The 13,056-nt window shown below is 35.5% G+C and overlaps 1 protein-coding gene across 3 annotated transcripts in view; it reads right to left on the bottom strand.

Annotated features, from left to right (window-relative positions):
- SMARCA2 (SWI/SNF related BAF chromatin remodeling complex subunit ATPase 2) overlaps positions 1–13,056 on the bottom strand; it is a 115,103-nt gene that overhangs the window by 49,191 nt on the left and 52,856 nt on the right. For all 3 annotated transcript variants that reach the window (XM_031054295.2, XM_005155011.3, XM_031054296.2), the window contains 8 exons: positions 10,449–10,612; positions 8,611–8,677; positions 7,950–8,060; positions 6,213–6,455; positions 5,800–5,913; positions 3,678–3,785; positions 1,209–1,295; positions 152–198 (listed from right to left, as the gene is read on the bottom strand). In XM_031054295.2, coding sequence (XP_030910155.1) covers positions 152–198; positions 1,209–1,295; positions 3,678–3,785; positions 5,800–5,913; positions 6,213–6,455; positions 7,950–8,060; positions 8,611–8,677; positions 10,449–10,612 — 941 coding nt within the window. The remainder of the gene's footprint in view (positions 1–151; positions 199–1,208; positions 1,296–3,677; positions 3,786–5,799; positions 5,914–6,212; positions 6,456–7,949; positions 8,061–8,610; positions 8,678–10,448; positions 10,613–13,056) is intronic.

Genomic DNA, 13,056 nt, shown 5'->3' with positions numbered 1-13,056 from the left:
ACTGCTAGTACTGTTATCTTTTGCTTTAGATATGTGCTTCTTCCTTTTTATAAACTGCTTGAGTTTCTTAGCGTGTACCTTCCAGAAAAAGAATGTGATACATTAGCTCCAATACAAGAACATGAACAGGAAGAAAAAATGAAGGAATTACCCATTGATGACACCATTTGAGTAGCCTAAATGTTCAGCGAACGACTCCTGCAGTTACAAGCAATAAACAGATTATTATAAACTATGCAGTATCACAAAATTATACATTCTTACATAAGCTGTATTAAATATATGAGTGTTAGGGTTTGAGTTTCTTCATGATCATACCCTTTGAATCCACTTTGCAGCAAGTGTTCTGCTTTATGTCTTCTTCAGCTGCTATTACTTGAAATTAACGGTTTGCAGAAGTAACTTCTGCCAGCATACATTCTAACAGATTACAAATACAGCAGAACTTAAGTAATTTATACTAATTACTGGAAGAGCCATTTGTAAATTACTCAATTTAATTAATTAGCATACAAGAAAGCAAAGAAGGAAAACTACAATAATACATCACAGTAGGTACATAATTACTCATTCATAAACGTATCTGTATTCCAAATATTTATGACACTTTCCAGATATATTATTATATTTATGTACTTTAGGTCCTAATGAGAGATGCTACATAGATAAACTGAAAAAAAAAAAAGGTGGATAGAATAGGACAATTTTGGTTGATATTGGGAAAAATGAGCAGCCTGCTAGTTACAAGTATCTTAGACATGGTACTTTAAACCAGGTGTCTCTAGATTGCAATTAGGTCTAGGTAGAGATTAAGATGCTCCAGAACTTCTTACATTTAAAAAAAAAAAAAAACCAAAAAACCCAACCCAAACAAAAAACCACACACCACCAGAAAACAAACAAACAAACAAACAAACCCACAATAAAAAAAACGCATCAAACCACCACTTAATTTTTTAAAGACACTGCCTCCACAACATTAAATGCTTTAAAACTAGACTTCAGATTAATCAATAAAAAGCTGGTTATTGGTCCATTCATTTCTGAAAATGGACCATACTGATCGTGGTTTTCAAACGCATTCTTGTCAGCAGAAATAAGGTGGACAGAGATGTCTCTTCCCATACACATAAGCTTCAACAGCAGTTTTCTATTATGTTAGCCATCTGAATAAAAACAAGTCTCAAAATCAAAACTGTCAGTCTTACCTCAATATGCTGAAACATGTATGGGTGATTGCATATCTTTCTCAATTGCATGATAGTGTTCATAAGAGTTTTTGCCCCACCTTTTCCCTATGGGTACAAACAGTGCAAATTAAATCATGCATCTAATTTCTTAGCTTAATTAAGCTTTTGAAAGATATTAAATGTAGGCATATAAATACTTTCACCCCAAGCCTGAAAACCACATCACCAATGAAAAAAAAACCAAAACCATAACACAAAAAAAAACCCCAACAACAAGAAACCAGAAGCTACTATTCAGTTGTCTTGCTGTATAAATTATCTATCGCAAGTATGCTCTGTAAGAAAAAAGGAAGACCTGGAAGTAGTCCATGAAGTACATACAGTTTTCACAATTGGAAGCAGAGCATCTGCTGTCCTGCATATTGCTTTATTGATACTGTTCATTATGAAATCTTACAAATTCTGTAAGGTCTGAACTCTCTAACAAAAATCCGTTCTAGCCAGATGATTTTCAATCTACAGCATCTCCTTCCGTCTGTTAACTGGGTTTCTCTTTCTAGGCCAAATAAAACAGGGCCACAGGCAGCTAAAAAGCTAGAGATAACAGAATCTTGTGAGTCACATTAATATTTAATGAAATATATTCTCAAAATCTACTCTGCAGATACGCTTTTTTCAGAACCAGGACAGACTTCAGGCAATAGTCAGTGGTGGTAGCCTAAACTGTATGATTAAAAACTAATTGCAAAAGGCAGATACGAGTTTGAGAACATCCCAGCACATTAACATTGCCAAGCAATTGCTGCTGTCAGATACCACTTTGCTTTGCTGTAATTTTATGAAAATGTAATCAGAGTGGCTACAACATTCCAAGCTTACTGTATGACCAATTCAGATTTATTTTTAAAATGTCAGCCAAAAGAATTTAGTCATTTCCAACAATAAAACTAGGGAAAAGTACACTATTTGATCATATCTTGAACTAGTAATACTCATTCCTAGAAAGTACAGTGAAATAAATTCCATTTAGAGCAGCAATTTTATTCTTGAAGGGGGTACTCCCCACATCTAAGATTCGGTTTTGTTCTTTCCAAAATCCTCTCAAATTTCCTCCTAAATGCAGTTCATATTTGTTCTAAGAGTTTCCCAGAAATTTCCAGCTTGATAAACTCTCTGTAGTCTTAGCTGGTTCCAGGAAAGAGCTGCAGAAAGATGGGATTTTTTCCTAACACAGTTCTGTGATCACTGAAGCCAATCATTCCCAACAAGCCACCTCCCTCTGCTGACAACAGGTAGCATGGATAAAAAAACTGACGAAGCAGTTAAATTAAAAAAAAATCAAGAGAGGGTAGCAAGAAAGTAAAAATTTTAAGACTCTTGGAAAGAAGGGAAGGCCAGGGAGGTGTTCAGAAGACAGCAAACAAATTTGTTGTTTATAAAACAAGAGAACAATTTATGATGTTTAACCAGTTCAAAAGTTCTGATCTGGTGAAAGAGAGGAAAAGGATCAGGAAGGGAAGGAAGTCTGCCTGTCATACAAAATTACATTTGTAGGACAAAAGTAAAGACATTAAACCACAAAATAACATTAGAATAAAACAGAAGAATGAAAATGAATGTTTACAAAGTATTCAAACTATTAAGATGAGTATCAACATCCACTGATAAGAACGAGGTTTGTCTAGAGTTTGAATAAGAACCAGCAAGGAAAACAATTTGACTGCACAAAACGAGGGTAAAATAAGATACTGAACAAAAATATCACCCATTGTACCAATGCAACCTGCTAAAGGATGGTGGAAAGACAGGATGTGATTGCACTGTATCAGTGATATACACATAACACAGTGCAAACACACTGTTAAACACCAGCTGTTCTGCAGTACCTATTCAAGGTATTTCATGTTTATTATAATGTGAAAAGTGTACACACAAGTAAGGTGATGAATGGCAACTTTTTTACTCTGTATTAACTGAATTAAGTCCCATGATTGCACAATCAGTATTTACTAACACATACGCTAAATCTGACTATAAAACTTTGAATTCTACTGTTCTCTTAAAAGAACTATGTCACTAACAGATCTTGTAAGTATGAATAGAAGCTGGCTAAAACAAAGCTTATACTTATCTAATTGCTCTGAAAGACAAGATTAATGACTTTCTGTAGCCAGCACTGCCACAATCTAATTATTCAGGTACCACATTGGATTAAACTCAGCCAAGTTTGCAGAAGGGAATTTTAATTATAGTGAATACAAGTAGGATCTTTTCATAGAATCACAGAATCATAGAATCCTTGTGAATAGAGAGAATAAGCTGTAGTCTTGTAAAACAAAAGCCTGACAGATGTCTAATGATGTCTGATAGATACCACTTTTCCCATGACAGATACCTGCAGAAAGAGACTGCAGTTTCATAAAACAGAAATCATAATGCTAGCATATTTAATAATACATTGTTTCCTACATGTTTAGTCTTTCATACCTTCTTGTCTTTTTCAGAACCATCTGTGAGAAGGATTCCCTTGGCTTGCATGTGACGGTACAGGATCTTCTGAAGTGCTGACATATCACATTTGATCACATATTCCACCTAATATAAAAAATTCCAAGAAACCAACCATAAACACGCTGACATAATAATGTTAGTAGGATCTAACTACAAGTTCTTGCTATCCTAAAACACAAAACAAAAACCTGCTAATTTTTATCTGTACTCTACCATTGTATATGGTTTCACTGAGCAACAATCCAACTACAAGCACAGCAATGAATATCTCAAAAGATTACCTGTGAGAGTCACAACTACTATGAGACAGCTGGATCCTAAGAATGTAAGCGAAGAATCACTACTTTTTTTTTCCTCATTCTGTAATTTTAAAATTTAAACCCATAATAAAAAATAATTTTATATATAACACATAATAAAAATATTTGTGTTTAATAACCTGTGGACTTTATCATATCTGTAAAGCATTATAAAAATATCATCATTGTATACCCAGCATCCTTCATAGTGCCTACTTAGCTTACCTATATTGGATTAGAAATACACCATTTTCTCAACATCAACTAAAACCACACTGAATTTATCAAGTACTATATGATGCACACATTCAGCTGGACTTAATTGTTCAGCTTTCTAAATATTTAGTAAAATATTTTTTGACTGTGCACTATCTTTAAATCCAGTAATACAAAGACTTCACACCCTAGTTTAATCCAGTTTTTGTTATTACTCCATTTCCAGATTAAAGTCACCATGTTTTTAATAAATTATGTAAAAAAAAGTTGAAGTAATGGGTAGGAGTCTTTCCAGTAGTGACTAAAAGAAAAAATGCAAGCTTCCTAATGTTTCATAAATAAATGGAATAAAAATTATCTTTTTTTTTTATTCTCAGAAAGACAGGAGGATGAACTCCTCAAAGAAAAATGAGTATTTCTTCAATGGCTTCTTTACCAAGATTTGTAAGATCACATGAAACTTATTAGCAGGTTTTGGTCAAGAAGTTCCGTCCTCACGGTTGAACTAATTCCTTTTTTCATAAAGAAGATGGTGAAAACAAAACCAAACACGGCCCTCCGAGTGTGGATGAAATCTGTACATCTCCCTCCTCCAACACCTACTAATGAATGGACTTATGAAATACAATGGCTCTAACTGGCAGAAATTTTAATCAAAATAAGTATTTCAGTAATATTTTTAAATTTAAGTATGCTTCACTCTCAAATGCTTCTAAGGATACTGAAAGTCTGACATTCGAAGGAACAGACTCACAACAGTAAGAGTGTTAACAACATTATGAAGATGAGAAATTTTTAAAGGGCCTTTCCTTTGAGTACTGCCACTAAGCATCTATACAGAGTTCTTCATTTATTCAGCCTGTGTTAGTCAGTTCACAGTACAATCTAAAAAAAATTTCACTTAGGTGGAATTTAAACTGGGTTATAGCCCAGTTGGCCTAAGCAGCAAATTTTCCCTGGCACATCTTCATATTTACTTTTTTATTTAGTTATTATTACTCTGGTAAAGGCAAATGGGAAAAACAATGCAGGATCGCTGAGAAGGACAGGGTGAGACAAAATCAGTTGCCCAGAGACAAAAACAATGACCTTTCAAATCAGAAGAGAATTTTATGTTCTGAATTAAAAAGCCACTGGTTAAAAAATTAATTGTGCAATTTCAATTAATGTAGGACCAAATTCTGCATGCTTTATAAAGCCCAGGAGTCCTTTATGAACTTCAGTGAACTGACGAAGATAACAAAGGTTCTGCCTGGTGTAGGGAGGATGGGACAGGACAGAATCGAATCCTCTATGTATGGCTGACTGACTTACAACTTGCAACCACATATTATGGAAATAAGTCACATGTCTCATATGGATGACTACAAACAGAATTAAAGTTGGAAGAGTGGTGAGGAATCCTGAGAATGACAAAATTTCAGGTATTCAGGCCTCCCTAGTGGCCAACTTTTCAACAAACAAACCACAGCAGTAACAGATGCTAAGGAAATTGTCATCTGTAAAATAAATCTGAAAAACAAACATTAAATAATGCTTAAAAAAAGTATCAAACCCCTTCCACAACTCCTCTCATTGCAAACCTTTTCTGGCAGTTGAGATTCAACTTCTTTCTTCAACCTTCTCAGCAAGAAGGGTCGGAGCACTTTGTGGAGACGACGGATGATCAGAATAGTTTCTTCCTCATTTAAGTCCACCTATAGAAGTTTATAAGTCATTACAAGACAACTCAGTGTATCAGGAAATGTCTTCTCTCTTATGAAAGGTTAACTATGGGTCATAGTTACTTGCATGTTACAAACAAACACACTCTGAATCAAAAAGGGCACCAACATTAAAATTTTCTGGCATTATAATAAAGGTACCTTTTAATTATGTTAATTCCCTAAGTACCAGGGAGAGTTCAAACACTAATCCTTCTGTATAAGCTCCTTTGTTTCAAAGTGTTTTGTTTCTGATGTTTAAGAAAAAAAACCAAAAAAAATTGCCATGGTACCCTTTCTCCTGTCATAGCAAATGGAGCGTTGAACCACTGTTCAAAGGTGCTACAGCTCTTGAAAATGGTTGGAAGGAGGAAGTTCAGAAGGGCCCAAAGTTCAGGCAATTTGTTCTGCAGTGGAGTCCCAGTCAGCAGTATTCTCCTAGGGGCCACATAGTGAGTATTTAAGACCTGAGTCAGTTTGCAGTGATGGTTCTTCATTCTATGGCCTTCATCTACTATCATGTATTTCCATCGAATCTACAAGAAAAAGAAGAAAATTTGGCAAAGTCAGAGCAGGTCAGACTTCATAAAATTCCTCTCACCAGGTATAGAACAGAAATAATTCAAGTCTGAGACATTAGTCATTCTCATTTCTGAGAAAAGCCATATCAAGCACTAGCAAAGTACCAGTGGCCTTGCAAGCTGCAAAACCAGAAACAAACACAAGACATATTGAATCTGGTGCTGAATTCCAACTTGAATTGCAACAGCAAACAGCAGATTCCTCCAACTTCTGAGAAAGAAATAAGTGACTGTCTCTTCAAGGCCAGAATATGGTTTACAGAGGAAGAAAGCAACAGCATAAACTCCAAATAAACCTGCCTGTACAAGAACCTGACAGGATAAAAAGGCATTTCAAAATAACTCCTTACAAAACAACCCTGAACTTTGTTTTGTATTCAGCTAGTATTCTGTTCTTACTCAAGGACAAAGAACCATAATTACAATTCCCTCATCTCAGTTACTGGATCTTCAAATAATGTTTCTACTTCTTAATGTGAAAACCTAAATGCAATCACAGCAGATGTTGAGAGTTGTTTCAAGCTCTTCGCTGGTACTACAACATGGGCAGTCAATGTGGCACACTGACCATATGACTAGGAAGGTTTCTGTACTTTCATAGGTGCTAACTAACTGCATTTCTCAGGACAGGCTGAATGGCATAGTGCTTGTCATTGCTATCTTTGACCAAGGGTAGGCAAAAATTAGAGGGGAAGACAAACTCTACAGTCTCAAACTGTTCTCAAGTGTTCAGAATTATACTAAGAAAATCAACTGCCTTTGTATCAGACAGAAAAAAATAGTGATCTAAATATGCAGTATGCAATAGAATGAAATAAAGTGAAAATTAAAAACAAAGGGACAGTAGGGCCATATGGTTTCTCCATCCAGCAAAATACCTCCTTAGTCTGTTTTGTGTAGTACATGAAAAAGGCTTAAAGTAACTTTCTAATGAATTCATTACATTTGAGGCACATTTAGCGAGCCTTTAAGAACTGGGCAGTGTGTAGTAAAGAGTCTGGATACAAAATCCATGATACAAGTAACTATTTAATTGTTTGGGTAAAGTGACCATATATCTGGAATGGTTCTAAGAAGATTGAGTTTCAGGTTGGAAACACAGGGAAAATATTAAAAGTCAGAACTGCAGATTAGTTTAAATGCCATTAAGCAGAAGGGAGAAAAGTTATGTTTTTCTAAGGACACGCAGGTATACAGTATTGACAGAACTGCACAATGGAATTTATCTCCCAGCCACATTCAGGAAAAACCTGATGTTTATAAGGAGAAAAGCTGTGACTGAGGAGTTAATTAAGAAACAGAGAAACAGGAAAGTAAATGAAAGATGTAACTTTCACTGAATGCAGAACAACAACTCAGGATTTCCCTGTAAAACAAAAATGTGTTTTGTATTATGCACCATCTAAAGGTGTCTTGAAGGTCATGATGTTAAGAGATGATAGACATTACCTTAGCAAGGATATGTTTGTCCTTTATTATGTACTCGTAAGTAGTTAAAAGAACATTAAATTTTCCACTTCGAAGCTGAGGAACAAGTGAGCGGCGCATTGCAGGTGTGCCCTAAAAGAGAGAGAAGTGAGTAATTACTCTTTTAATGAAGAAAATACATTTTTATGAATTAGCAGACACAGAACAATCACATGAACCTGTAATCCTACAGTACTAAAACCAGCATATCAATTCATTCTTGGCTTCTTCAGGGTGCCTTCCCTAAATGTTTTCTAGACTGTAAAGCTCTGTTCATGGAGCACTAGAAACATGTAGCTACCAATCTAGTCTCCTTACAAACTGCTTGGACATACCATACCACAACTTCAGTAGCTAAACGGCAAAGTATTCAGCAATGTATAAAATGTGAATTAGTTTTCATTTTTATTACTCCCACCAGAAGCTTTACAATGTGATAATTGTAATTTTATTCTGCACTTCACTGTGTGAAAGTAATTACCATTCATTAGTCTTCTTAGTATGATTAACTCACTGCTTATTAACTGATACACATGTCAAAACTTCACGAGCAAACAGTTTAGAAATGCATGCAGAGAGATATGAAACAATGGCTCTGTTCTCATTCCTTCAACAATATAATCATATGAAAAGCAAATCAAACCTTGTAAGATATCTTCACCACAGAAGGAGCCCATTTGTCAAATTCGTATGTCCAATTTGATAAAGTCCTATCATAGAGATTATAGAGAAAAAGTAATATATTTCACCATTTGCAAGTCAAACTTTGTAAATGTTTCTAAGTGACTGCCAACTTTTCAACACATTTCGTGTAGTCAACCCCCGTAATTAACAGTGTATTTTAAAAAAAATAATTTTATATACTGTAATAAAATGAAAGCATCTCTGAAAAGGGAATAAACAGAAAAAAGTGTGAAACTCTCTTTCAGTTCATATTTAGGAACCTCTTTGAAACCAATTCAGAGTAATATTTTACATGTATCTTTGTATTTTGGAGCCTATTAAGGGTAAGAAAGATAACCCTGAGCAAAAAAAATTATTTGTAAGTTATTTTATACTGCTTATCATCCAACAATTGGCATTACAACTTTTCACATACAGTCTGATGAAGTTAATAACAAGTGTTCATCACTCTTCTATCTGAAAAGAACTACTCATAGTGCCACCTAGTGTCATTATGCAGGTCTCTTTTTGCACTGTGTTTTGCTGTTTGATCACAACAAATACGATTTTATGGCTAAGTTAGGTGCTATCATGATACAGCAGCAAAAAAAAAAAAAAACCTTGAGGTTTGTTGGTTGCTTGCTTATTTTTTTCCTTACTGGAACTGTGATGGCAGCATTACTAGCTATTACGAAGAGGCAGGGAAAAGTGACTTTTAAAATGTATAGGAGAATGAAATTTCAGCTCCTTTCTTTTAGAAACATAAGAAAAATCATTACAGAGTACTTAAATGTGATTTTACTGTGCCCATACAAAATCTGTGATTAATAAGATTTTCCCTTTATTTTTAACTGTGTTTTATTTTATACCTCTTCTCCCAGCCTTTTTTTCATACTAGAACTCATCATTTATTTTCATACAATTAGGCACAGCCGTGGTATTTATGTTAGTCAACTAGTTACTACTGCAGCACAGCCAAAACAGAGGATACCTCAAAAGAAATAAAAAGAGATGGCCACAAATGAAACTTAACTCAATCCTACAACATATTTGCATAATCAGGAAATATGGGGGACAAAATATATAATGAAAGCCCAGGCACTTCTGTACATCATTCAAATCACACACAAAAATAAGCAAACAATTCTGCAATATCTTACATCAATTTTACAATGCCTGAAAATTTTTATTTAAATCACAGCTCTCCAAATCACTAAAAACCATACCTCAGCTTTGCAGGAATAAAAATACTTTAGAGGAAAAGTATAAAACAAGCATCATCTTGGAAAGTTAAGTAAAAGCAAAAGTGTGTAGCACAGTAGACAACTGTAATCTGGACATGTGACTGAAGTGTGAGAGTATCACTCCTCAAGGCTACATGCAGGGCTAGTTATACAGCACTTAAAAGATACTCCAGTGACATTAAAGCATGATTACTCTATATCGGATGGGCACCATTTCTTGAAAGAATAAAGCACAAAATTTTTAGTATCACAAAAGTGAAAGGACAACCACAGGCATGTAATACTAAAGAAACACCGGTTCCCTCTTGTGGCCTCAGAGTGAATTACAGTAAATTAACTGTGCTAAAAGTGGACAGTGAAACTAATAGAATCAAGCGCTTTATCAGCTTTCTGGTCACCTTTTTTAATGTCAGGCAATTACCTGGGAAAAAAAGATCAAGAAAACACTGAATACATGCTCTGTATAATCCCCCTGTGCTTCTCGTATTGTCATTACATGAAAAACGTGTGTCTTCCAAATAAACCAGTGTGCAATGCTTAGAATGGTAACAGCAGAAAGAGTTCCTTTACTTACGAAAGGGGAACAATGATGAGATAGGGGCCGTTGAGTCTTTTGTGCTCCATTAGGTAAGTGATGAGAGCAATAGTCTGTATTGTTTTTCCTAGTCCCATTTCATCAGCTAAAATTCCATTCAGATTGTTATTGTAAAGTGAAACCATCCATTCCAGTCCCTGGAGCTGAAATTATGAACAATATTTTCAGTTATTTAAAGCCCACATAAATATTTAACTTAACAAATACTTCAAAGTATATTAACCACAACAATAACAAAGATTCTGAAGTCCCTGTCTATTTAGATGTTGGATTTCCTGTATTAATACTATATGCACAGGCACCCCTGCTTGTCTTAGCACCTCCTCCCCGTCAAAAAAAAAACAAAACCAAAACCAAACTACAACAAAAGAACAACAACAAACAAAACGAGGTAAATATCTGATAATGTATGCTACACAGAAATCTATTTCGCAGAGCCCATAATAAGAGATCAAATCCCATGCATGGAGGTTGTTCTGCACTGCAAAAAAGCAACACAGGCACTCACACTTAAGGTTGATAAACACTTCACATTGCAGGAGTTTGTTCTTCTATTTCAACACTGTCAAACATTAAGCTTTCTTGGTAAATTTCATGCCATTTGCCTGTGTCACCAAATCCACCAAGTCTGCAAACCATGTATGCCTCACACTTGCCAACTGCAACACTAATATGTTAAAGGTCTTTCAGCACAAGTCCATATAGTGTCTGCTATCCATACCTCCACATGTCAGACTAGGCCCCTTTGTCAAGTTATACGTGGTATATAAATTCCTAGAGCTGGAAGGAAGCAAGATTACTGTAGCTAAAAAATGTCTACATAACAGAGTTGCTAAAAGCAACTGACTCAGATTATTCCCATGTCACACAAACTTCCACATATGTGTGTATTACACTACTCATGCAGGCTTCTAAGATCCAGACTTTTGGTGTGTCTCATGCATGGAGAGAGAAGTAAATGAAAAGCCCTGATAAAGTTCAGAGAGAAAACAGTACACACTTGAAGAAACTTTCTGTTGTCCTTGTGAGAGAGTATTCAAACCAATGTTGCCAATTTACTGACTTTGGTGCATGCTGGCTAATTTATATTTAGGTATTAAACAGTCAGGCCAAGAGCTGACCAGAGTTTGTTCTGCAACTATATGTCCCATCTACGAAGCAGCTTCAGAACTGCTAACAGGAAAACTGTCTTTTCTACATCACTGAACTTTTCCTACTGATATAGCCAAAGCCAAACCTCAATGCTCCTGACATAGAGCTCCTTAGATAAGTGTGCCTTTTACCTCTTGGTACACTAACAATACAGAGCAGACACAGTAAAAAACAAATCTCTGCAATCAATTATTAAGATATCACACTGAGCAGGTTAAAGGACCTGCTCTAACTGGTAATCCCTGTGAGTATCTGTAACTCCACGGACTGAATTATTTGCATAGCAAACCACACATCTGCATAATTTAAGAATATTTCGATATGTTCCATAAGTAATTACAATTCAGAAAGCAAAGGAATTATCACAATCTTCATTTCCCATCCATGAGCACTTCAAGCCAATATGGCTATCAGATTAGCACTGTTACACACTATACATTTAGCGTAACAAGGAAATCTTCCCAGTCAATGAATCAGGATTATGCAGTGAAGAAGTCTGCTGACTGCATCTGTTGACGCCATGCTTCACTGGGTACAACATATTGACAATGAGGCAGCAAAAATAAAGAGGGTGACATAGCTGAGGAAGTGGCATATTTCTCTATATGGTCGGATTCTATCTTGTTTTAGTCACTGCATTATCAATGGTAACAGCAAGTTATTTAACTTAATCATGTTCAAAATAGATCCCTGAATACTGTATTTTTCTTCCTTTTTTTCTTCTTTTTTTTTTTCTGTGGGCTCACAGTGAAAAGCCTGGAAGTGTCAAGGATTCATAACAGAATTCAAATTCTGTTTTACTATGAACAGGTATAATCAAGAGATTTTTCAGTGCGGAACAGACCTCAAGCAGACCCTAGGCCAATTCCCTGCTCAAAGTAGGTGCATCCTTGAAGCGAGGTGCTCATGGCTTTATATGGTTAGCAATCAAAAACCTCACAGGCAAAACCCCTCTGAACTCCTGCTCCACAGTGGCATTGTGCTTCTTCTGCACACACAGCCTGAATTCACTTGTTTCATCTTTTGTTTATAGTCTTCTGTTTTCTCACCATGTCCCCCAGTGAAAAGCCCAATATAAAAATACTAAAATGGTTTTAAAAGAAAAATCATCTTAACTCTTGAATTTCAGATTATTTAAACAAGCTACTGTAATAGACAGCAGTGCTGAGGAGCATAGGAAGCAGTGGCTGTAATCATAATGCTCTGCATTTAGGAAACAGTCTTCCTTCAGTTCTCTGCACACAGAAATAGATACACATCTTTATGACAACTTGGTGATTATTGTCTTTAGTTTATGTGGACGTAGAAAAAAATGTTCTGACTTCAGAAAAGATGTATATTGTTGGAGTTTTCTAGAAAGCTGTGTAATAGTGGAAGTGTTGAAAATACGTACCAGGGCATTTTCAATCACACATGCTTATGCTTATGTCTAGCA

Source organism: Melopsittacus undulatus, chromosome Z (assembly GCF_012275295.1).
Source record: "Melopsittacus undulatus isolate bMelUnd1 chromosome Z, bMelUnd1.mat.Z, whole genome shotgun sequence".
In the NCBI taxonomy this organism is placed as follows: domain Eukaryota; kingdom Metazoa; phylum Chordata; class Aves; order Psittaciformes; family Psittaculidae; genus Melopsittacus; species Melopsittacus undulatus.
Note: the sequence above shows the minus strand (reverse complement) of the source record. Positions and strands in the feature narration are given on the sequence as shown.